The 26155-nt window shown below is 43.7% G+C and overlaps 1 protein-coding gene across 3 annotated transcripts in view; it reads right to left on the bottom strand.

Annotated features, from left to right (window-relative positions):
- Window positions 1–26155, bottom strand: part of macrod2 (mono-ADP ribosylhydrolase 2) — a 423714-nt gene that overhangs the window by 31616 nt on the left and 365943 nt on the right. For all 3 annotated transcript variants that reach the window (XM_061086919.1, XM_061086920.1, XM_061086921.1), the window contains one exon: window positions 3589–3667. In XM_061086919.1, the coding sequence (XP_060942902.1) occupies window positions 3589–3667 (79 nt within the window). The remainder of the gene's footprint in view (window positions 1–3588; window positions 3668–26155) is intronic.

Here is a 26155-nt window from a genome sequence, read left to right as displayed (position 1 = left end):
GCATAAAAATACCATTGTCTGTCTTTGAGAATGTTATTACTCATCACACAGCTGCTCTTTTGGTTCGTCTTTTTGATCATTGCGGCACATACCATTTGACTACTACTGATGTTTCATGGTAGGGTCACACTATGAAAGACACGGGCCACATGAGCCGCACATTGGAACATCTTGCAGTTCATTGCGGAGCCCATGTTATCATGTTAGAGGAGCCTGTGCTTTTCACACCTGTGAGTGGTGCTGCACTTGCAGAACATTGGAGTCCTTTTTCTCTGCCCGTGTAGTTCACAGCAAAATAAACAGTGAAAAATATCTTCCAATAGTTTAATGTCTATCTGTCGAATATGTCTCAGCATAAATATGTGCAACGCTTCCTCTACCTGTTTCAAAGTAAAAGCACTATAGGGTTTCTGATGACAGAAATCACCCATTTGTTTTGCCTTGGTTTTTATTGTTTTTTATGCAGAACCAGGATATGCATAGCTTCACACCATAGTCCCGGCATTCAGTTGAGTACATAGGCTACTTTTACTTGAGGATATACACTAGTCATCATAGCAGAAAGCTCACGTTCTAGCTCCGCTGTAGGTACAGGTAGCCCTGTGTGAACAACAGACGGTTGCGAGAAGCAGCAGATCAGTGACGCAGCCGTCGCATGCTGCACACGGACCCAGTTATATGCATGTTTTTGTGCATTGTTTGCCTTTAAAGGTGTGCGTGGGTATGCATGTCATCGCAGACCATTTTTCATTTCCCTCATCCTGCAGAGGTGTAACCATACTTGGGGCTGCCTAATAGTGACAGCACGTGTGATAAAGCAATTTCCTGTATGCAAATGTGCTGTTTACCCGTTCCTGCTCCAGTCATCGTAACTTGACAGATTGCTTGAATATGAGGAGCTATATGATGAAAAATGAGAACAATAAGCCTCCAATAAAGAATCGTTTGCGCCTCTTCTCAGCTCTACACACGTTTGAAACAGATGTCACTGAGTTTGACTTGACCACACACACAGACACACACACACACACACACAGATACACACACACACACACCCACCCACAGATCTCAGAAAGATCAAGGCAGCTATACACAACAACTGCATAAGAGCTTGCCGAGACAGGAGGTGATGGAGAAGCTCTTACGTGATAGGATGAGGAAGAGTTACAGAGAGTGGAGGGATGAGGTAATTGGCGGCATGGAAACAAGGAGAGGTGTAAGTGAGAATAAGTGAGTGGGAGAGAGGGAGAGAATGGGGAGGGGCGGTGTGACAGGGGTTTTGAAAGCGAGAGGATGTTGCAGAAGACAGAACGGGCCTGGGCCTCTGTGTGATGCTCTCAGTGTTGCTGCAAAATCTACCTGGCTCTCCGTCTCTGGCGGTGAGGATGATGAGATGTTCTGAAAGCGCTGGCTCACACCTGCCGAGCTAATTCACAGCCTCTGATTCACTCCCACGATTCCAGGGAGGCGAAAAGCAAGTTTTTGCACGACATGAGGTTTTGCATTCCCCTCATGGTGCAATCATACCAATCAATGTGTCTTTCTTTAAAGCACATCAACCGCTGTTAAAACCCTTCTACGTGGCGCAGTATGGCGATAAAAAACATGAATTCACTCCCTGGCTCGGGCGTCTAGTCGACAATCACGGCACCAGTAATTATGTCATCTTTGAAATCCTCCTCAAGGAACAAAATAGAAAAAAAAAATTATAGAGAGTATTGTAAATGCCTTGAAAAGAAACCATTGCCCACTCCAGACAACAACCCTGAGTGGGAATGCCGTTTCTTCTATAATGGAGCTAATATTCCCAAGCCCACTAGCATTCTGTATGTAGCTCAAGCATACACACAGAACAGTGATAAAAGTGGCCCTGACTCTAAAGGTCAAATGTGACGTGGCAGAAGTGACACCGTGTTGTGGAGAAGCACCTGGGACGACATCATTAAACCAAAAACTGACCTCTGGCTTCCTCACTAGCAACCCATTGTCATGTCGACAATGGGTAAACAGCATTTTTTTAAAGAGTTGTCTTCTTATAACGTGACTCTGAAAACTTTTCTTCTTTCTTTTCCTACACCACACAGAGCCTGTTGTTTAGTTTCCTCCCTGCTCCCAGTCATGGAGCGATGTAGGGCATTTATCCACTGACAGCACTTGTAAATGGCGAGAGTGATAACTGGAGAACAACAGCTCCAGATTCTCATCTCAGAGCACTAATATGATGAGACGGGCGCTGGGTGCACGAGGGCAGGCAATATAATTAAGGTCTCTCCCCAGAATGTAATCTTTCAGGGAAGAGCCTGGGCGGGGAGCGGGACAGATGACAGGAGCGCGCGGGGAAACAAAACACTCTCCATCTGGGAGCAGCGAGATGTAGGCCGGAGAGCCCGTATTCCATTGGGGAGGTGGGGAGGGAAAAGTGAGGTAAATGGAGGTAATGCTAGGATGGTGAAGCCAGCCAGCCTCTTTCAGCTTCCCGGGCTATTCAACTCAATCCTCGGCGGAGCCCCCATCAGAGCAGGTGACCGCTCCTGGCCCGCGAAAAAAAAAAGAAAAAGATGATGGCATGAAAGGGGGGAGGGAATTGAAAGAGGGACAGAAAAGAGAGTGGGAGCGGAAGATAATGGATGTTTGTTTATTTTGGACACGGAATCGAGGAGCAGTAACCAAGGATAGACAGTGGTTGCTATGCATCCATGAATTTTTTTTGGGCGCTCGCAGAAGTCAGTCACTCCTGAGGGCCGGTATTACAGTCAATCAAAAACTGGCATTAAAGTCTCATCAGAATATCAGCAATTATGTAAAATATAAGCTCGCTACTTCACTGACAAGAAGGCTGACTATTCCAATCCTATCAAGGCAATCCATAGAGGGCCTGACACTTGTTATACCAGCTGTCATCATAAATTCTCACTGTTAATCTCCCAAATGGTTTTGCGGCTGCACTGAATTGTCTTTACATTTGGAGGTGTCACGGGGGTCCTGACAGGTCGTCACACTGCTGCTTCCAGAGGCAACACACATGTATCTTATCCTGCAGATGTCGTCCTGGGATACACGAGTTAAAGCTGCATCGCTCTATGTACAGATGGTCACTCAAGTGTCTGGTGACAGCACACAATACACCCAATACACACAATCCTTGAATGGATGAATCGTTAATCTGTCCATGAGCAGAGGAGATGCAATGATTCATTTGGTTGTAAGATGATTTTTTTAAAGCGAACGATGTGGATTCTTTGAACATTTATCAATTTAGCGTGTAATGTAACATTAATACATTTTTCAAGAATATTTTTGAAATCATAAATGATGAACACAAAAACTATTGGGAACAATAGGAGTAGTTTATTGAAGTTGACGGATAAATGAACTCTTATTTAACCAAAAAATAAATCAATTATTTTCTTTCTTTCATAATAGCCCAAAGAAATTACTTTTATTTATCTGTTTATTCACTTATTTATTTTTTGTTCCCCTTTGTTACTTGATGATGTTCTTAGGCCTGTTGATCAGATTGTGATAATACATGTATTGGTCTGATTCAGTATATGTGGTGGAGTCATATTTGTAAGTAAACACACTTACCTTGGAACATGACAGACATTTTCTTCTTGTAGATGTTGAAGTCGGTCTCGAGGAAGACACAGAAAATGATCTGCTTAATCTGAAAAGGTACAAAAAAAAGAGAAGGGAAAGATATTAGTGGACAGGCTCATTCCACTATAGTGAGGGAGAGGACAGAAAAACGAACAGGACACGCTTAGACCTGTCGGCGGGACACAGTCATAGACATTCAGAAATCTCAAAAAACGAATAAGAAACCCTCTATGTTGAAGACCACCCCAACGATTCCCTCTGAGACAGCTTTTAGAAGAATATTGCAGCGCGTTACATCAGTGCAGAGGCATTACTGAATGGGCTCCTTGGTGAGAGCAGAGCAAAACGCCCTGAGAATCACGAAAAACGCAACGACATGAAAGTGCGACATTTAAGATGAGCAATGTAAATTCAAATTGAAAATTACAAGAGAAAATGGCAAACAAGTGATTTCATCGCAACACTAAGTGTAATTAAAGCCAGAGTTAGATTCAGGACAAAATGGGAAAAAACCTCAATAGAGTTTGTGCATAAGAAATTAGCAGAAACTACCATTAGCGGGTTATCATTGATGACCTTAAATTACATCTACCTTTCATTTCTGTGTAGCAAAGTGACAATACGTTATGTCACTGACAATCAGTGAATTGTATTGGGATAATTCAGATGCTTTGAAGATTGGATGGTTGCCATGGTAATCTCAGTGATAGTTTCCTGCGGCACAGCCCTCACCTCAACAGTGAACAGTGACTCGCTTCCACGTGACAGGCTTGCAAGTTTCGACAGCGCTAACAAGATGTCAAAGAAAGTGACGCATCTGGAATTACCCTCCAAATGCAGAGTGCCAGACAGGCCACAGGAAACTGGCACATCACACAGGCCCTTGCATACTAAACTGAACACTGCCATTTTGACCCAAGAGGATGATGAAGCTGGACAGCATCATGGTCTCGAGTGACAGTCCCCCCAGACACAGCCAAATAATCAAACTTATAAATGATGTTTAAAAATGTTACCATTCGTGAAGGTGAACTTTCCATACTGAAATCAGGTGTCTAAAAAGGAGTCACCCACTGAGCTGTGGAAAGATTACAGAGAAAGAGGTCACCTCCTTCACTTTCACTCTTCTCCAGTGGCGTCTTAGATGTGCAGACATCAGTCACAGTCACAGAGATGCATTACACACCACGGCAGCGCATCATCGCTTGACTGAATAATGGCAATTTTACACAAAAGCCATAATGCTAGCTATCTGCCCAGTGTCCTCCTCCTCCATTCAGGAGGATGTTATGGGGGAATAAAGGGAGCTCGCCAGGTTTAGCCTCGTTCCCGACCCTGCCCAGCACAAAGATCTGATTCAAAGAGGCACCCCTCTGGTGCTCATAGACATATATCTATTAATAGTTTATGATCTAAGCTTTGGAGTAAATGTTAGGAGCTGCAACCAGGACGGTTACATTTTAATTCACTCGATGTCTTGGGGGGGGCCTTGTTCATAAAATGTGGACTCGCTCTCTCAACCCCCGACAGAAAATGAAAGCAAGCTATAAGTCTCCTTTGAAGTCTTGGGCTCACTGACAACAGATTGTGTGAAAAGTGATAATACTATAAGATAGTGTGTACCACTGGGTGCTGGAAGGCCACAGCTCAGCCGCTCCCCAGGAATTTCCATTACTCTTTTATGGAGCTCCACTCTGAAACTGACTGCCCACTGTGAATCAGGATGAATCATGAATTCATGAACAGTGCTGAAACACACAGAGAGTGCACATGTGCATGCACATACACGGACACCACTCATGTTGATGGCTTTCCCTAGCGTGGCATTGGCCAGTTCAACCCAGCCCATGCATTTCCCGGCAAAGCAAAAGTATTTCTCTGAGTTAACTGACAACTGGTGCAAAACAAAACCGAATAGAAGCCTTAGTATCCACGTCATGTCGACTCTTCTCTCTGGCTCCCTTTCCCTCTCTGTCAATCTCTTTGTCCAGATTCTGTTGCAGCATCTCCGGATTCTGCAGACGACTCGGGCAACTGCTTTTCTTCTACAGATAAGAAACACGGCGTATGATCTTTGGCAGATATCATCCCGACCAGGATGCCAAATGAAACCAGATACCAGCAGAGAACATCGACGTTCTGTCTGTATCCCCACAAACACTGTTGGCCGAGGCTTCACAAACGCTGGGGAGTAAATCAAAGACAACAGAGAAGGTGATCTGCCACTTTTCCTTGTAAAAGTAAATTCCACTGGTCTTCACTTAAACCAGCTTGTTCTTTCAGTGTCAACCAGAGACAGCTTATCTCCGGAATGCACACAAACACCCCTGTTGTTACCGAAGGATCCACAAGAGTTTGTTTCCTTGAATCGTCTGAACCCAGATCGCATGCAGCAGTCATTTTTAATAATAAACACTTTCACATAAACTAAGTTAACATATGGTGACGTGTAAAAAACACACGTTTCACACCTGCTTTACACTGATGTCTACTTGCAAGATTACACAAACGAAACAAAAGGAAAGATGACACACCAAATGGCATTACACTGTATGTGTGTAATCATACTTAAAGGTGCAAGATGTTAATTAAAAACAGAGGGAAAAATATATAAACGGAACAAAACACACTTCTCTTGCCCATTTAGTTGACTTGACTTGACTTGAAAATGTTACTAAATACTTAATTTTGGATTTTTATGATTTTGGACACGAGGCCAAATAAATTGGTCTGAGGCTGTGAGGTACGTGTGTGTGTGTGCGCACGTGTGCTTTGAATGTGCACCCCGCAGTCGCCAAGGTTGAACAAGTTAATGGAAGACTAATTAGAAAGCTGGGATCACTGCATGCTAGCCTGCCTAGTCATTACTCATCCCTGATTGGAGGCCCTCTGCCAAAGAGGTGAGGACAATATGATTGGGTCCCCTGGTTGCACTTAGGGAGCCTGGTCGTTTTTTGACAGAGACGTGTTCTGCACAATAAGATGAGAGACTGTGTAGCTGTCGTGACCTGTCACACTTGGATCTGTATCTGGTGGGTTTCCAACTCGAGGTGGGGGGGAGAAGCTTAGAGTTCAGTCGACTCAAAGGTTTTTGACGGGAACAGTGTGTTTCCGCGAAAAAAGGAACATTAAAATGCATTAGACAATGTGTTGGAGCTTTGATTTTATATGCACTCATCAAAGAGAGATTTCAAAAATGTGCCCATGTATTAATTTCAGTGCTGATCCACTCGCTCCATTTGAGTTTCAGTAATGTGACGAGGGAAAACTTTATTTTCCATTAAACTGTAAAAGGCCTTCTTTTACCGCACCACTATTTGTCAACACTGATGCTTTACTGTGAAATATGGAATGATGCAGGTTAAAGATCTGATTTCAATTATTTCTTTCAAACCCTCCGCACAACACTTTGCACATCGCCTAATCATTCAAAACCGATGCCTCTTAGTTGTAATTGGGTTCTGAATATATGATGAGATCAGACTAATTAAAATGATAATGCCAGGGGTTCAACCTACGCCTTTGTAACTCATTTGCAGGAGACTCAAAGTGCAGGAGAACAGGATTTGGCAGTGGCTAGCTCTGTCGGTTTGCGGTGGATGCACGAGCCAGTGTTAATGAGCAGCATTAAAAGATATGAAAGTGCCCTTTACTCACATCCCTTGTTCCAGTGAAATACTGTATGTGATTTTTAATTTGTGTGTATCTGTGGCTCATCATTCTAGTGCAAGGCTCACCAGGTGCCCCAGACTTCCGCTGGCTGACTAACAGATGAGCTGTCATGGCTGGCCACCCATGCCCATAATTACATTGGGGGCACTGCCAGCAGAATCTGACGTGCAAGCACAACACACACACACTTTTTTTATACTTGCATTTCCTTCTTGATTCTGTCACAAACAATAATAGGGACAGGTTGCCCTAACATGTCTGCTCCAGCTGGAGCCTGAACCCATGGGAGACGTGTTCCTATGTGTCCTGCGCTGCCTCGTTACCGAGCCGCCGGCTGATGCAGGATCGTGAGCGGTTGAATCCAGATGGACGACAGCGACAGCCGACAGAAACAATATTAACACTGGATGAAATGATTCATTCATTTGCTCATGTTCAGTGTCGTCGTGAGACAACACCAGAGGTGGATGAAGGGGGTTCCTGAACAAGTCACCAACCCATCACAGTGGCTGAGGATAATGAACTGTATAAATCACACACACACACACACACACACACACACACACACACACACACACTCACACTCACACTCACACTCACACTCACACTCACACTCACACTCTCACACACACACACACACACACACACACACACACACACACACACACACACACACACACACACACACACACTCTGGACATAAGGTAAATTGTTTGTTTTGTTTCGGATCCTTTCATCTCAGACACACAACATGTTGTATTTGACATATGAGTGCTCCATACACGGGTAGCACATGTCATTGTTCGAGACGGATTGAATAATTCCAGCGAATTATTCCTGAGCCAGAAATACCCCCCCCCTATAAAACACAGCCTCCGAGCTGCATCATCAAAGCCATAATCAGCGAGTGCCCATCTCCTTTGTTGTCAGCGCGCAGGATTGGATGGAGGGTTCACTTTGAGGCAGGTGGACCATAGCCAGGCCTTATTACTGATGTAATTACACACACCTGCGTCCCCCTCACCACTACACGGAGCCCGCAGCTCGGGGGGGAAGCAGCGAAAAAACCTCAGCTCGGCTCTGACAGGTATAGAGAGAGCTGTGTAAACCCTCACACACACACACATATATATACTATTATCCATCCTTCATGGCCACGACAGCACAACTACTCAGCCCACGTTCTGCTGCTTTCAACGTGCTCGTCCCTGTGAGATCCCTGGTGACCACGCTCTCTACCAGAGGCAGAGATTATGTTGGCGGCGGAGCTGACAGCGGCGGCCAGGCTCCTGGCACCGACTGGAGCCCGGCGAAGCAGCGAACAGCTCCTCCATTTGACTTTGATTGACCCTGTCTGCCTGAGAGAGCTGCGGCTCCACCTGCAGCAGGCTGGTGAATTATCATTTCAAAGAAAGGCCCAGAAAAGGTTATTCCTTTGAACGAAACGCCTCCATCCATACATCAAAAGAGAAGCCTGACATTGTGCTCTGAAGAGGCTGGTTCCAACCAAAGCCTGGGAGAAAATGCTGAGCTCAAATTCTTACTTTCCAAGGCTGTAGATCATGATAAGAGCAATATAATAATAGCAAGTGGAGTCAGCTTAATATTGGCAGTTTTAGCAAATGGTCATGAACATGATTATGTATGAGTGCTCGGCACAGTGGGACTAGATAGAAGAGAAACCAGTAAACTACCTGTTTATTTCATTAGTGTTAAGCATCACCTTGCTGCTTGTGAGGCACATCCAGAGCAGAATATGAAACATTTTGACAGGAAAACGCTGCCTTTGTACAAATCGAAAAGATGATATATCAGCAATTTGTATGTTAATTCAACAATTGCTGCACGTGACTCACATTTTTTTTACACATTAGACCTGAATAAATACTGTTTAACTTCAGCCTCAAAGGTGCGCGACATAAACTGCAGTACAGCGTGCTTGAGGCATCGAGCATTTTAGCACACATTTACAAAAAATTGAAAGACTCAGTATTTGACTGTCACAGGCTTTGAGTCGTCTGTGCCAGCTTCCGCTGCCAGCAGCTCAACAACTGCGCTATCTAATTTCTTTCATAAACACCATTGTGGCTTTTCCAGCATGAAAAAGCCACAATTCATCCCTTGTATTATGTATTGTTTTGATATTTATTCTTCATAAAGAGAGGGGCAGGCGTTATAGACTCGAAAATATCCAGTAAATTCTTGCAATGAGACCACAGCTGCATTATTTTACCACAGCAAGAGACATCACCTGACAGCAGCTGGAAATATTCAGAGGTGTTTTAGCACAGTTAATTCTAAAAACAGTAAGTGACATCACCTTACAGCAGCTAAATGTTTAGTAGCACATTAACAGTTAGAAAATCTTTCCTCACCAACCAGAGTGTCAGCCTCTTAGAGGAGTTCTGGTGGAAACGTCAGTGCCACCGGTGTCACTGGAGATTTGAGGCTCACATTGCTACAGCATCTTTTTAGAGTTGGACCAATAACGCAACAGACTCCACTGACAAATTTACAAATTAATATGGATGGTCAAATAATTATAATGATTGAATACTAGTGTGGAGCCTACTGGGAATATTTGTGAAAGAGAAAGATTGGGTCATTTTCCTATCATAAAGATGAGAGGTGGTGCAGCTGCGGATGAGGTCAGAGGGGAATGAGTGAGGAAAGACTAATATGAGGTTCTGTATCTATGATCCATGGCCACATTGGTAATGATCTGACCTCTGGACAGCCCCTGGTCTATAAAAACCTCTGCTGATGAGGCAAAAGTACGTGTGAATGGATGTCTGCGTGTGCATAGGTGTGTGTGTGTGTGTGTGTGTGTGTGTGTGTGTGTGTGTGTGTGTGTGTGTGTGTGTGTGTGAAGGGTTAAAATTTGTTCAATTATACAAACAAGAAATGTGAGATCCAACCCTGAGTGAATCAGGCTATTTAATACAGAGCTAAATTAAAGGTGGTGTTGATAAGTTGTTTCTTAAACACTTTTTTATCTTCTTCGTTGAAATCTTCTTCATTTTCCCAATAGCCATCAATAAAAACGATAAAAGCTGGTGATGTGTTTGGGGGGCGTAGCTTTAACCCAACCTAACAGGTCAGTTCATCTTTTTAGAACGACGACGACATCCTCTCAAATGTTTGCAGAGAAAGGTAATAGTGTGTGCCTCTTACCTATACTAGATCAAATATCACTCAGCTGAGCTATGATATTCAGGCTTATGTCTACCTTCATTCTGCATGCAGAGCCGTGGAAATGTCATCACTGAGCTTGTCTGCCTTTACTTAAAAGAATCCTGTGGAGATTTCAGGAGCTTTTTGTTTACATTTGACATTTCTCACTGAGATGCACCGTTTGTCTCGTTATGGGCATAAATGACTGGATTTTCAACCTTAAACCTTTTTTTGGAGGATCTTAAAGCGATTAATCCTTATGTTCTTTTTTTATTTTTTCACCGGTAGCGTTTAATGCCATACCAACAATTAATATACACTGTATCCCTCAGAATTGGCAGAAATGTAAGCACCATAGACTGAATGAAAAACATCTCACTCTGTGTGTGTGTGTGATTGTGTGTGTGTGTGTGTGTGTGTGTCCTCTTGCCTGCTCCTGACGACAAAAGCAATATGCGGGCCCCCGTATCAAAAGCGATTCTCAGGAATAAATTTATATCTACATTAATTCCCATATATTTGGAAAGATATTTAAATTTTTCTTTAAAAGAAATCTCCATTGCCAAATCTTTCCTTTTACGAAATATCTGCGTCAAGATGAAACTACTAATACTCAAACAAGCATGCTTTGCCAGTAGGTGGCGATACAGTCTACATCAACGATCCCTCAAATACCGGAGATGAACGATGTGCACCAAGTAGTAATGAGCGAGGCAGATGCTTAAGATTGGTGCAGCCATGCTAAATGTTGCTGCAAACTTGTAATTAAACCAAGCAGTGCTAACCAAATGTAAAGAAACCAGTATAGAGTCACCATTGTGGTTGTTTCTGGCGCATGCTCATTACAGAAAATAATTTGGTAAGCTGTGATGTCCTCAATTTCCAAATGTTCAACTTTACAAGTAAACAGAAACTGGAGTTTTAGAAAAAGTCTGTAGAAGTGTCTGTTTTAGTGACAGAAAAATCCATTTGAATGTGGACAACAGACTCAAAAACCGGGGTACGTTTTGCAAAATATCTGCATTGGAGTGGACAGGGTGTAAGTCTACTTTAATTCACTGTGTATCATTAAATAAACAAACCAGATATGTTGCTGATCCCACAGTCTACATAAGCATGAGTTCATCCCCTCCTGTTGAGTCCCTTTAATGCAGTGACTGGCCTCTGACACGTTGGCTGCACTCCCAATTCCCGTATTGACCGCCAATTTGCAGTATTACATGTCAAACTGACGGATTGGTGCTTGTGCTGATGTGTCAGGCTCTGTTTCTGCTCATCTGCTCTCCAGAATCATGCCGGGGTTATCCTGCTTGGTTGTCAAATCCACTAATATTTCCATTTTTCCTTTTTCTGTATAGTCAATACCTGCCCAGACTCTGGGAGCAGGCCAACCCAGCCCTCTCTGAGGAGGGCCAGTGGTGTGCAGCCAGTTATAGACATCCTTTAAACTGAACCTGTTACGGCCAGCACATGTTGATGAAGTCATTACACAACGTGTGCTGTCAGATAGGAACAGTGTTCACTCTACAGCTGCACGTTTGCCCTGTCTGGGGCTGAGTTGGTTCTGGGGGGAGGTTTACTGGAAGGAAACATGTGGGGTGATCCAGCCAGATCCTCTCCAGTTTGAGTATTACACTGAAGCTGCCAGGCGGATGGAAAATCCAATCCCAGCTTCTCATGGTGAAGTTACCTAAACTGCATACCAAGCCTGGATAAAGCTGCCATGTATTAAAAGAGCACATGGAGAGACAGAGAGGAGACCTGCAATTCAACAAACCCAGTAACATGCCCACATTTCTTCAGAACGGATGTGCTACAGCCTCTGTGCTTTTCTTATTATCCATGATCTCCAGCCTAGTAACCCAGTCGCTACTTGAGCAAGATAATGCAGATGAGATAGGAAGTGTGTGGGCGGTGCTATCCCTTACAGAAATGGTAATAACTTTGTCAGTTCTCTATGTTTTTACCTACTTCTGGTGAGTGCTTTTATGAAGCTTAATACCATAAGGTCAAGAGGAACACTCATTAGAAAGTACTGTGCTTTTCATCCACTTTTCTCCCACTAACGCCATTACCCCTTTGTTACTTTTATAACAGGGTCCATACAAGATGCCAACGCATTGTTCAGGAAGAAATGCTATTTTTTTCCTTTTCTTACTGCTCATGCACCGTCTGCTTTAGAGCTGGAGACAAATCCTCGAGGAAAAGGTTCATTAAAGCCCTGTTTTGCTTTGAAATCCAAACAGTGACACAATCAACTGAGCAGTTCTCATTATTTCATCTCAAGTTTAAAGGAAACTTTTTTTTTTTTTCCTTGCAGAGACACACTCTCATTATATTCATAAAACCATCCTGTGATGCCATGAGTAGATCCTAGGTGCATAAAGGCATCTTACAGGGTAATAAAAAAAAGAGCATAAAAACAGCCTTATAATTAAGATAACTATCCATGAACATGTGTTACAGGCAAAAAAGGTGAGCCTTTTCACATTAAACTGTCACAATAGCCACTGCGAGGGTTATGGCAGATTTACACACTGCTGAATATAGCACAGGGTGAGTGTAATGCCAGGAAATAAAAAACAGAAAATCTGATCCTGAGAGCGATACCATATGGCTGTGTGGGCGACATCAAACACGGAGGCAGGGCCTCAAAGCAGAGGTGCTGTTTGACATAACTTACAGAGTGGAATGAAGATCTGGTCTGGACTCTGTCAGATGTACCGAGCACATTCACAGTCTCTCGTCCCATGGGAATTGCAGAGAGTGTCGGGGCTATTTATTTACCCTGACAGGACAGCAGAAGGCAAAATACTCTTCGAGGGGCCAGTGGATTAGGATTACCACAAAAGCAGAGAATATAGTAAAAACCTTACATCCTACATAACTCATTACTACAGAGAGACAACATAAGTGAATGTTTGCTGGAAACCAAAACATGTTTAATGGCAGCTTCACTACTCAGTTGAAAAGTAAATGCTGCAAGAACCAAAGCCGAAAAGCACAGACGTTGATGTGGTACATGGATTGAAAATCAAACTCTAAAAGTGTCTGGTTTTAGTTTCCTCTTTATTGGCCTAACTGGCAGCAGCCGACTGATAGGAGGTGCCTGAGGTGTGTTTGCTCAGGAGATGGGAAGCTGATTGTGCACGTGAGAGGCTCATATGGTTTATAGCAGGTTTATCAACTAAAGGAGGGTTAAACAATGGAGATTTGTGTAAATGAGTGTCACCCACACAAGTATCTTTTCTGTTCTGTTGATAACAAACATCTGTGAAATAGTAGAGCGAGTCAAACGCACAGTTATGGACTGTTATATTATCATGACCCAGTTGTTACATTAACAGCTGGGCTCACACACATATCACATCGGGATATCTGGAGTCCATTTATTATACATCTGATGTAACATTTATATACAAGCACATACTCTAAAATCGGATTATTAGTATGTGTTAATGCGTTTGTTTTTTAAAATCCTCTGTCCATTTGTGTTTTTGTTTGTAAGATTACACAAAAACAACGCAATGCATTTCCATGACACTTGGGGGAGAGATATAGTGTGGGTCAAGAAAGAACCCATCACATTTTGGTGCCGGTCCCGATGGGGGGGCAGATCCAGGAGTTTTTGTTTCCACCTTCTTTAACATTGCAAATTGGAACGTTTGTTTCACTATTTCCCCAGGGAATCATTCATGGCACATGATCCCATGGGAATCTGATATCTATGAGTGTATACAATTTGGTGCGGCTTTATTTTGTTTAAGGTGACCGTTGGGCATTTGCATAGGTATTCCAGTTTCTTATGTCGTTTTTGCTTATTCCCTTTCAGAATGTACCGTATCTCTTTGAGCTTTCAATAGCAACATTACGGCCCACGCTACATGCCCCCTGTTTGAATTTACACGTGAAAGCCTAATTGTGTTCACATAGGTGCTGTTAAATGTCATTTGGAGGCTCCTGTGAATGGCAGCCTCGAGATCAACCTTCATCTCGTGCACGGATTAGCTGCATCTTTGCTCTACCCAAATATAATCTGATTACCCGTTTTGGTTTCGAGGTGCAACAAGGATCAAAAACACATGTATGGGAGAGATCATCTAAATAAGGATTAGCGTTTGCAGTGGAAACACTTCTAATTAGCCAAGTGCTGTCAAGCTCAGGTTCTAACTAACAAACAAAACATGCCACTGTACTACAAAGGCTTAGAGTTGGACGGTTTTAAGAGAAAACTCAATATTTAGAAAGACTGTTGGAAATGATCAATCACTAAATGTATGAAAGTGGAATGAAGGAAAGATTTTGTCATCATCTCCATCCTATAGCATCATCGCCCAGAGAGAGGTAATTCTCCCCGGTCGCCCTGATTGATGATGATGCTGAAAGAGACTGTCATATATCATTATTAGTATCAGTGTTTGCTGTACGGCACCTGGGGCTCGAGCTAGATGCGGCTAAGGCCCAGTGAAAGACAATCGAGGCTCTTTCAGGTTATTCATGTTAGGTACACAATCTAGTCAAGGCCGATCAGAGTGCTCATAAGTGTGGAGTGCTTCTAAAACAGGCAGCGCTGCGCTTTTCAAACCGCAATCGACAAGAACAAAAAAAAAAAGAAAAACATTCAAAAGCCCCCTCGAGTTACAATAAAACAGTTAAAGCGGGTCTAATTAGCATGGTTAGTGGAAGAAGGCTCTGTGCTCGACTCTTGAATATGGATCAAAGTGTTCCACTTGTTGGCAGATCAAATACAAACATCAAAAATGTAAAAATATCAATGACTTGTTGACTTTAGTGGGATAACTGTGGGCTAATATGCAATAGACAGGAGGAAACAGAGGATATGAGCTGCTGCGGATATGTGCAGAGAGTAAATTATTCAGTAATACTGGACATGATGTGATTATTGTTATGTTGGGAGACGCAGCAGGTCATGCTTGAGAGACACAATGACCTTTTGAGAAAAAAATCATCTACATGAATTATAGCAAAGTGGTTTTGCTGGAGGGTGAAGAGCCATTAAATAGTAGACGGTTTATTTCTATGCAGCAGCCACGAGGTGCTGAGGTCGTCTGTGACCTGCATTATAGACGGTCATTTACCGCACAGCTCCACAGGCGACAGGGTTTCTCCAAACTATTCGACTCTCGACAAGGACTGCATCCCAACAGAGACTCCAAACTATACAGTATCATTTTTAGTCTCGCTGTCGTTTAAAAATCAATGTTCTCCCCATTTCTATCACTGTTTTTTCCTCTCTACGCTTCCTTGAACCTGCAGTGGTACCCTTCCAATCCAACAATGTTAATTGACCCACGCAGTTAAATTGATTCATTTCATGTGCCGTGAGCTAAAGAAAACCAAGAAGTGAATGTAACTATTCTTTTTGTGCCACACCGAGCAAATTGTCCTCCACATTAAAACCTGACTGAAACCGAAGCAAGAGCTAGTTATCTCACAGCCTCATATAGATTAAGAGACTATCTACTAAAAGATTGTTAATGTGACATTTGTGTAACATGGGCCGCTGAGTGCTGAGGTAATTAATAGTGCTAATCCCAACATCACTTAATATGTGCTCTTAGAAAAAGACAAACAAGGATAAACAGGAGAAGAAAACAGAGCAGGAAGGGTGTGATGGATGAGCAGGCCCACTAAGAGACCGGGGATAAGAGGGAGTATTTCCCCCCTGCTGTTAATACGTTAATAAACAAGGACATCTACTATTTTCAAAGTAATATATCCAGTCTAGGTACTAATTAATGTTACTGATAAATACGGGCCGTTAAAGATGTGTCGAGGGACTAATTAGATCAGGGGAAGAGGAGTCGCTAAGCATGCAGCGGCATCACATGGGACTGTCGAGTAAAGAGGCAGAGCACCCACTCCGTCATGCGGTGGAGACCCAGCTGGCTCCGTCTAAAGGAAATCCTCCCTGCTCCATCAAGAGGAAACCAGGGGCTAATATAATACCTTGAGATCCATAAGTAACAACCAGTGGAAAAAATGTAAAAAAAAGAGATGCAAAATAATGAACTGTGATACGTCTTTACGTGGCAAACGGCCACTTGAAACAGCGTCTGAGCCGTGAAGAGGAGCAGGGACAGGGCCGGGGAGGGAGTGAAGAAAAAACATCGGGCTGGTGTGCTGGGACACGCCAGCCCCGAGTAAGCCTGTCTTCACCGCACCTCTAACCAGGTCCAGGTGGACACTCTCATTCTCTCTTCAGTGCCAGATCCTCAGAAGTGGGTCAGCTAACGGGAGAGAGGGGGGGGAAAGTGCTCTCAAGGAGACGCACGGGATAATGCAGTCGAGAAAGATGCTGTTAGGTTTGTTAGCGTCTAACTCAGTGTTGGCCAACGCTGCTAAAAATCAATCTTAACATACTCCATGAAGCCATCCCTGCAGAAGGAGACGAACCGGGAGGAATAAAACCCACTTTGACCCCTACGACCCCGAGAAGCGCCCTCCTATATTATCATTCTACGTGCCTGTGCGTTGACCTTTTCAAAGCCCTCTTTAAAGGTTGCTCGTTGCAGAGTCTGTGGGCTGCGCAGGCTCCGCAGGAACAGCCGGCCGAGGGAGCGAGCGCACACCTCTCCTCTCCACGGACTGACCTACAAAGCTTTTGTATTAAAAGAACTGTATTTATCATTGCTCTCCACACCACTCTGTTCTACTCGCTGCGCGAACCCTTCTTCAAGCTGAAGCGCTCCACCGCTCAGGACTTTGAAAAGCTCTCCGTGCTCGGTAAGAGGGAATCTTTAAGAAGGAAACCTGTCGCTCTGCGAGAGGTGGAAAAGTTATTCAGCACATGAAGGTTTAATCAGTATGTGACATGCAAGGTTTGTGCGGGGGCCGTCTGAAACAAAGGGCTGAGGAGAATAGGCCACAATTAGTTCACTGATTACAATAGAGATGTGTGCTTTTGTCTTCGTTCGTTAATTACATTTGCATTTGTAATAATCTCTGACCAATATAAATGTAGATTCTTTCAAACTGATAATTATTCATGAGGGAAAATCTCTATGGAAACAGCTTAATCTGGTACAACTGAAAACTCCTGACGCTTGAAGTACACATCTTAACACCTGGCTTAAAGAAAAACCGCAGCAAGATTGTTGCTCAAGCCAGAAGTAAGGCCTGAGGATAAAGGGCTAACCCGAGGGTCTAAACATAAAGCAGCCTGCAGGTTTCTTCTTTTTTCTTTGCAGATTATGAATAAAGCTGTCAGGATGTCAGGTAGTGAGGGCCTTAGGAATAACAGGGGCTCAGAGCTGAGGCAACAAGGAATATTGAACCTTTCAGACCAGAGATATACAGTGTAATCATCTGTGTTGTAGCACCTTCACTACCAATATCCTTGTGCTCTGTACAAATATGACAGCTAATTGTGGTTCACATTCTATGTAACTTCCATCCAAATTTGGGGTTTTTATATCTAATAAAATAAAATGGCTGAAATAGAAAATATCTTTCCGAGCTACAGCTGACCACAGAAGAGCCCATATCATATCAGGCAGCTCTGATTTGGTAACAAAACAGAACAATTAACTGGAAACACTCTGTAACCAGGAGTAAATAGCCCAAGGCAAACGGAGCCACAAGTTTCCCACAATTCCTCCAATAATCTAATTAGGACGCTTACTGGAACCATGGCGAGCTAATGAGAGGACTACGACACATTTGTAGTCGAAACACAGTCTCGTTTTATCTCCCTGCGCTGGGAAAATGGAATTATTTCCACAAATGCATCTCGAGTCTGATATCTGCTCTCTCCTGGAATGGTTTTGTTTTGCTTGCCGTATCTCATCTACTTATCTCCACTCCGATCTCATTGTTAATTCTTCCAAGACGGGAACACAATGCAATTCCGCTTTAACGGTTAAAAATAGGTTTCTAGAAAAACTTAAGTAGGTTAAACAAACAGCGGAACTCTGATGGGCATGAAATGACTGCAGCACGTCTCTTAATCAGATATTTATAGCTCTGAGTGGCGGTGGCGTGTTGTGATGCCTCTCTCTCCACGGGGATGTGGCTGTGGCTCTGTTCTGACACACGCCGTATCGGTGTCCCACTGTCTTCGCGACCTGAACATACAGAGGCGCATGTTAACAATGGTGCGCACACAGCAGAAACACGGTGTCCGGTGTGCGTCCTGTCCTGTGTGCTGCGACTGAATCTTTAATTCATGTGCTGCGCCTGTGCCGGGGCCTCAACCTGGTTTGGGCCGAACGGCTGCCTGTCTGACGCAAGGAGGGGAGGGTGATATGGAGGCATGGGATGGTTTGGTGGGGTTATTAAGATTAAGATACATTTATTTGTCCCAAACACATGCACAGACATGCACAAGCACACTCATACAAGGAGGGAAATGTAACCTCTGCTTTTAACCCATCTGGTGCAGGACACACAGAGCAGTGGGCAGCCATGTACGGCGCCCGGGGAGCAGATGTTGGGGGAGTAAGGTGCCTTGCTCAGGGGCACTAGACAGGGTAGGGAGAATCCTCTTGGATTTTTGGACAGATCAATCCAGGTTCGTCTTTTTGTTGTTTCTCCGTGGAGTCGAACCAGAGACGAACCAGAGACCTTTTCTGCCCATAGTCCAAGTTTCTGCCACTAGTCCACCGCCTCTCCAATAGTCGCATTTTAAAAAATCAAAGCAGATGGCCACATGTGAGACTTTCGAGAGGGCTTCACTTCCTGCTTCGCGCAGACTGCAGGTCGGCCGGGTCGACGGACAGCTTTTGAGATTGCAGCCACAGGAAGAGAGCGGGTGACTCTTTTATCACCAAGACATATTGAGAAAGCAGCTGAGGAAAGATCACAGCGGCACAAGGGGAATACAGACCCGGAGGTATATCGCCCCTGCTTTTCACCCACTCCCAGATAAGGCACTGAGCCTGACAGCGCTTTCATTTCTGCCACTTGCTTATTTCATTTGATTGAGCTTTAATAGGATTTTGTGGATAACGTCCCTTTGTTTTTCCACTGTACCTTTTTCTAATTAAGATTCAGAATGACATGTTGATGTCCTCGTGCTTTTGTGGCTGCAGTCTACTGCAAAATGCAGCTTTCGTAAACAGGGAGAGCAACCATCAGGAAGGGATTTAGTTTCTCTCTAATCTCTGAAACTGGAAACACCGTGTCTCAGTCCTACCTCCATGCTGCTCGGCAGAGATTCAAAAATCCTTATTTTCCCCCGGAATATTCACTTTGAAGAAGTAAAACACCTATAAGCCATAGAAAACTGACAAAAAATGGCTGAGGTGGGATCTGTAGAAACAGAAAAGGGAATAGACTTCTGCTGCGTGACATGCAGTCGGCTCTGTCGGGGGTCGCGTTTGTAATCTGGACATTGAGGGAGAACGAAACTTGTCTACTGTATGTCATGAATATGTAAATGCTGTAGCGCTGAAGCAGTAGAAATCGTCACTAGCTAGAACGATAACACAAATCTACATTTATTTTAAACGTATTGAAATTCATCTTTCCTCAATGGTATGCTATAATTGGCACAGTTTAGTAATCTGTGGCGGCTGCAGGAATATGAATATGAATGTACAAAGCCACCATAGGATAAACTATATTTCGAATCAGCAGGCACATCTATCGTTCAGCTCATCGCAATTAAATTTGACATTCTGTACGAGGCAGCTTTAAGCAGTCGGTGGCGTGTGTTTATGAATATGGATTTCTTTTGCCGTGTCAATTAAGCATTGGATAAACGTCCATGATATGCTTTTTCAAGAGCTTAAGTGTAGTCAAACTAATTCTAATTAGATGGTTTATATGAGAGGCTCAGATTAGGTGCAAAGGAGCTGTGGATGTCCCACCGGCACAAGCCTACGAGCCCATATGTGGGACCGGGTGCGTTTTGTAGGAATAATAAATTGTCTCCCGTGTTTTACACTTCAGAGTTGTTCAGCAGCAGCGCTTAGCGGATTCACTTGCCAACATTCCAGAAAAAAAAAAAAAAATTCAGACATCTGTAAGGCATTTCCTAAGTTGATGGTTGATGTGCTTCGGACAGTGTCATTAAAAAAAATCCCAGGTTACGGCCTGTTAAAATAATACCCAGCTCTCCAGGTGTCGGGAGACATTCGCTGGCCTCCCAGGGGCTTTGTGACGGAAAAGAGGATTTGGAAATTTCATGAATAGACAAGGAAATGTGTAGGAAAACCTCTCTTCCCCGAAAACTGCCGGAAAGCTTCCAGAATGAGGTTCACCTTCCATCTGTGTGATGGACAGACGAGTACTTAGCAGACAATTATAATCCGCTGAAAGCTAATAAAAGCACCAACATGCTGTTTCATCACGAGGTGAGCCAGGCGAAGGCTACCGCCGGCTGTCTCCCTCTGATTGGCTTTCTGCTGATGAGAGGCAGACATCCTATCTCCAGCCCCCAGTCCCCACAGCGACCTCAGACTTAGGGGGTCAGAAATCAGGCCAGGGGTCACATCACTCACATGTCTGCTCTGTGAAAGCTACATGGATTAATTTAGCATCTAATTCGTCCAGGATGGGCTTCTGCCTCGTATCAGTTGATGCGCCTCATGGATGTAACGCCAGTCTTCATTGCTCTGTTGAGGAGAGAGCGACTCCCACGTGGCTGCTTCAGCAACTCGCTGCAGTAGGCCCGAGATCAAAATAGGGCGGCTTTTTGAAGTTTCTCTACAAAATGAGAGAAAAAATACTAATAAGCTGCACTTCCAGACATGCTGCAGAAACATAACGCTCACACTGTCATTGGCCATCCGAGTTCGGGGGGTTCGATGCTACCGCAGCACAACCTGAGGTGTCACCACTTTCATGTGTTTGGACCCATGCACGTCGGGGAACTCATTAGGACGCCAGGCTTTCAAGCCAAACGCATCCTTGTTTTCCAGTCAAGGCAACATCTGGGTGATTCCCATCCCTCCAGCCCCCCCGCCCCGCCCTACAACCCAGGTTACCAGGTTAATTGGTTTCCATGACAGTCTAATCATGCGGCGGTGACGTCTAACGATATGAATTGATTCACTGGAGTGATGCAGCAAGTGGCCCGTTTTGTAATATCCTGCTCTTTCTGCAATTCAACAGAGAGATGATCTCAGAAGAGAGCAGGAAAATACACGTATCTAACCGAAAAGGTTTGATTTTCAGATAAAAGCATGTGGCTCTCGAGCTGTTCTGCACTGACTTATTGAGGATGCACTGGGAAAAAAAACGAGAAAACACCTCCATAACCATGAATAATGCTGAGAGGTAAATGGAAATGAGACATCTTATCACTCTCTTCCTCTTAGGGGAGGTTATAAAAGGCTCTAGTGAGTCAAAGGTTCAGCGTTGCATTCAGAATCTGACACGCAAGTTTGTTTTATTATCAGTTCCCGTCTGATTATTTTTAAACCTATCACAAAGGTTATGCCTTTATCTTTGTTTGGATATACATGTGAGCCCGGAGGATGGGAGTATTTAGTCTTGTGCTAACACTGGATAATCGGTTGTAACCTTGAACCAATGGGCTCGCAGAATACCGGGGTACAAAGACACACATTTGGAGATGAATCAATGCTGATGATAACTGGAGCTGGATGCAGTGAATCAGCCCAGACCGGGGTTTTGTGACCTGTCACGTTCAGACATAAAGCAGCGGCTCCAGTGATTTAGGGGAGATTCTGGTTCGGTCTCTGTTCTTGGCCTGTTCCTGAAATGTTTAAATCGCGCTTTAGATCCCTCCTGTACGCCACGAATCACAAGCCCGTTCCCTGAGATGCCCGCGAGCACAGTCCTTAGAAGTGGATTGCGGGGGGAAACCTGATGTAAATATGTGCAGCTGCCAGTTCATGTGGTTTTGTTCATTCTGTGCAGCCTTGCACGGTACAGTATGGATTCCTATGAAAATAAAGCCTTCCCCTTGCTGTTTTTCTACAGCTGAGTTTGCAAGCTAACCTCTGGAGAAGTGCATTTGCCATCTGAAAAACATTTACACAAGTGCTCTCTGTATGAACTCTCGTAAGTGCTCTTCGACAAAATGAAGTGACTGAAATGGTGCCGGGTGTCACCGCACAAAACCTGGAATAATTACAACCTATGTGTGGTTTTCTGAATGTAGCAGTTAATCTCATGTGACGGGTCGCACTATATCTGACAATCTCAACCACTCGAAGACTGATTGACATTCCTGACACCGCGCGCACATTTACCACCATTAACAAATACTCCACGGTGTAAAATGTGGCTGCTGCAGTTGAAGGGAATAGACACCTTTTTTTCTTTTTCATGGAAACTGAATCTATGGTCTCTCCAGGTTAAAGCAACCGTGCCAATTTAAAAATAACAAATACAGACACGGAGTCTTCAGGGACCCAAATCTTTTACTGTAAGCTGCAGCAGCCGTAGCAGGGATGTCACGCCTCCGATAGATACTTCTAAATAAGATATGAGACATGGGATCTCTTGTGTGTTACCTTTTAACCTTTCAATTATATATCCTCATAACATTTCAACTTTTATTGTCAGAGATGATGTTGATAAATGTCACATAAACTGCAAAGAACATAATGGCTACATTCTCTGCAGGCTACTCTGAAACAACAGAAACTCCCAGAGGGTGCCACAGGACAAACTGGAGTATATCGCTCCATGCATTTTTGCAATACCACAGTTTAAATACATATATACAGTATATATATATATATATCATATGCTGTTTTTCTATATAAATTATACATGGAGCAAATGCTAGGGAGTTCACACTAGTTTGAGTCATTGATGCTCCTTTTCCATCAGATTCCAGTGTGGGATAGTCAGTTCCGGAGATGAACTCTAATGAGTAGGAGACTTACATCAAGGCCATTCCGTACACTTTGCGCTTTTGAAACTACATTAACCTTTTTAGACAAGATGTTCAAAGGATTCTGAAAGTATTGCATCCCTAATTGACTGCTTAGTGGAGGAAATGTACTGGAAAATGACAAGATTATTAGATAGAAAGAGAGAGTGTAATGGCCAAAGAAAGGAGCCGTGGAAATAAAACCTTAAAAATGCAGACAAATAACAGGAACACTGTTCTGGAAAGCTACTTCTGTGTGAGAGGGGAAAACACGTCACTAACACCTAACATGCTGTGTGTTCAGTGCACAACTAAACAAGGTGAGTCCCATTTTGCATGAAAACGTGAATGAAGACGACCATCTCAGAGGCGCAGCTAAATCCACACGCACACAAGCTCCTACCTTAAACATGTAAAATTCAATAAAAGCCTGATGCCATTTTAATAAGAGGAAAGGCTCACAGCTTAAATAGCTCTGCTTTTCTTCCACAGACTCCCTCATATCACATTTCTCAATTTCAAGCTTTTTCTAATATCCCCCCATCCCCTGAAGGAGTACTCGTGTGTTTCCGTCAGTGTTCAGCAAACTGCACGGGTTCACCCCTCTAACTCGTACCACATGTGCACCGACTGCAGCGGCACAGATAAACTCCTCTGAACAACACAGCCGTGCTTATCTCCGCCCATTCAAGTCTCCCAATTATCACTAAATAAAGGATCAATCCAAACAGCATTACTGACATGCTGTACGGCAGGCTTAACACAACACACTCTCACAGCTCTAAAGCAAATTCCAAATCAATTTAGATGGAGTCATGATAAGCGCTGGTTTTGGGGGGAAAGAGGTGACTGACACACAGAGGGCATAGGGAAGTGTCGCAGCAGATGATGGAGGAGGAAAGTTTCTCATCTTCTGACACAAAAGGGAGATATGAGAGTCAGCGTGGCCGCAGTGAGACAGAAAGATCTTAATGTTCAAATATGAATTCTTAATGAAGAAAGTCATTATTTTTGTATATGGGATTTGGTTGTGTGAGATTTCCACACATCTATTAAATTCTTTCACATTATTATTCACAATAAATGCTTAATTTGAATACAAATGAAGTTGTCATGTCCTAACTTGAAGATGCTTGTGGTAATTCAATTTTCATTAACTTCATATATTAAATATAACAAAAGTCGGCCCCAAATGTTACACAGTAAAACAACAAGGAATCAGTGTAATTACAACTGCTCACAGCTCCGGCGGTATTGTTTTACATGGAACACAACACAAAGGGCGAACGCTTAAAACGCAGGACAAACACTGCTGCGGGTGTAGATCCTGCTTGAACATTTAAAGATGCACTAATTCTGAAATGGGCCATGAAATACACAGGAATAGATTATTGCTGGTCACAGAGAGGAGCTAATCAGCTCGCCAAATGAATGATGAGGAGAGCTGAGGATCGGACTCCCCCCCCCTCCCTCCTCTCTCCCCATTATCCGGCGGCGTGCAGAGAGGCTGCCTGGTGTGAGCACACAGGCTTCATGCCGGTGCAGTGGGCAGCGGCTCACGCTGGGCGTCCCGCATGCATCAGATAATTGGTAGCGCACCAACACATGAAGTGGCGTGCCAAGGGAACGGCGTGCCGAGAAAAACACACAACTTCAGCAGATGGTTCGTCTGATGAGCAAACAGCATGGGGACGGAGAGGAAGAGAGAAGCGAGAGCATCCTCGTAATATAAGGAAAACGTCAGCGTCGGAGAGAGGAGGCACAACAGTGTGTTTCTGTGTGCGTTTTTTTGTCTGCACACACCCTGACTGACAGACAATACAACACGAGTGGAGAGATCTAACGCTAACTGACAGCGGATTCGTTCATTATCACACAACACCGGCTTCTATCAGTATTTCCTAACAATCCCAGGTGTCAGAAAATCAAAAGGCAGTTGAGCAGCCATGCAGGGAGCAGAAAATCAAATATGTCACCGTGAAACCAAAACAGCAGATATTGGGCTTTTGACGACACTATAAACAAGCACGCCTCGCAAAACAGACTTCAGACACCGCGAAAACAGTCAAAACAGGATATTACTGCAGCCCCTCGGTCGCTTTCCTCCACAGTTTGGGTCAGGAGAGACGAGCTAACAGCTGAATCAATGTGACAGGGTTAATGACTGTTTCTGTCTTCTAAACTCCAGCTGTAGAGCAGCTGGGCCGCGGGGACACCAGGTGACATTTAGACTTTCTGTCACATCCACCCGGTCACACTCCATTTCTTCACCTCGCTTCACCACCGTGATGCCATGACGCCTCCCCCCCCCCCCCAGATATCCGCACTCAACCACGGCACCTAAGCTTCTCACCTGCAGGCCTCACAGCACCTCGGCATACTTCAGTCAAAACTGTTCTTTAATATTTACACCCGTGTCACGGTGAGAGACAACCAGGCCTGGTTGAAACAGCAGGCATGATGCTGCTTTGTGATTCAGACTTCATCAATAAACATTCTAGATTTAATAAACATACGTATTTTACTGCTTGTATATATATATCTTTTATTTGATGTTTCATCCTTTATAGTCATTTATTTTTTCAAATTCTTAGTATTTTTTATTCTGATGAATATAACAATACATTATCATTCAAGCACGACCGGTTACACAATTTCATAATTCTTATTGATGTGAATATAGTTAATAACCTAAAATCAAGTGCGTGAATTGAATTTAAACCTTTTAATGTGATGTATGTCAGCCAACTATTAATATAGAATGTTTTCATGTGCAGGTTTCTTTTTTTATTTGTCCCACAACATTTCAAATGTTAATAGTTCTGGTCTCATATGTGAATTTCATTTCAACTTTTCAAAATGAAAGTTTTCATTCTAGGCCTAATCTTCACGATG

The sequence above is a fragment of the Limanda limanda genome, chromosome 15, assembly GCF_963576545.1.
Source record: "Limanda limanda chromosome 15, fLimLim1.1, whole genome shotgun sequence".
In the NCBI taxonomy this organism is placed as follows: Eukaryota; Metazoa; Chordata; class Actinopteri; order Pleuronectiformes; family Pleuronectidae; genus Limanda; species Limanda limanda.
The sequence above is the reverse complement of the archived record's forward strand: the minus strand, read 5'-3'. Positions and strand labels throughout refer to the sequence as shown.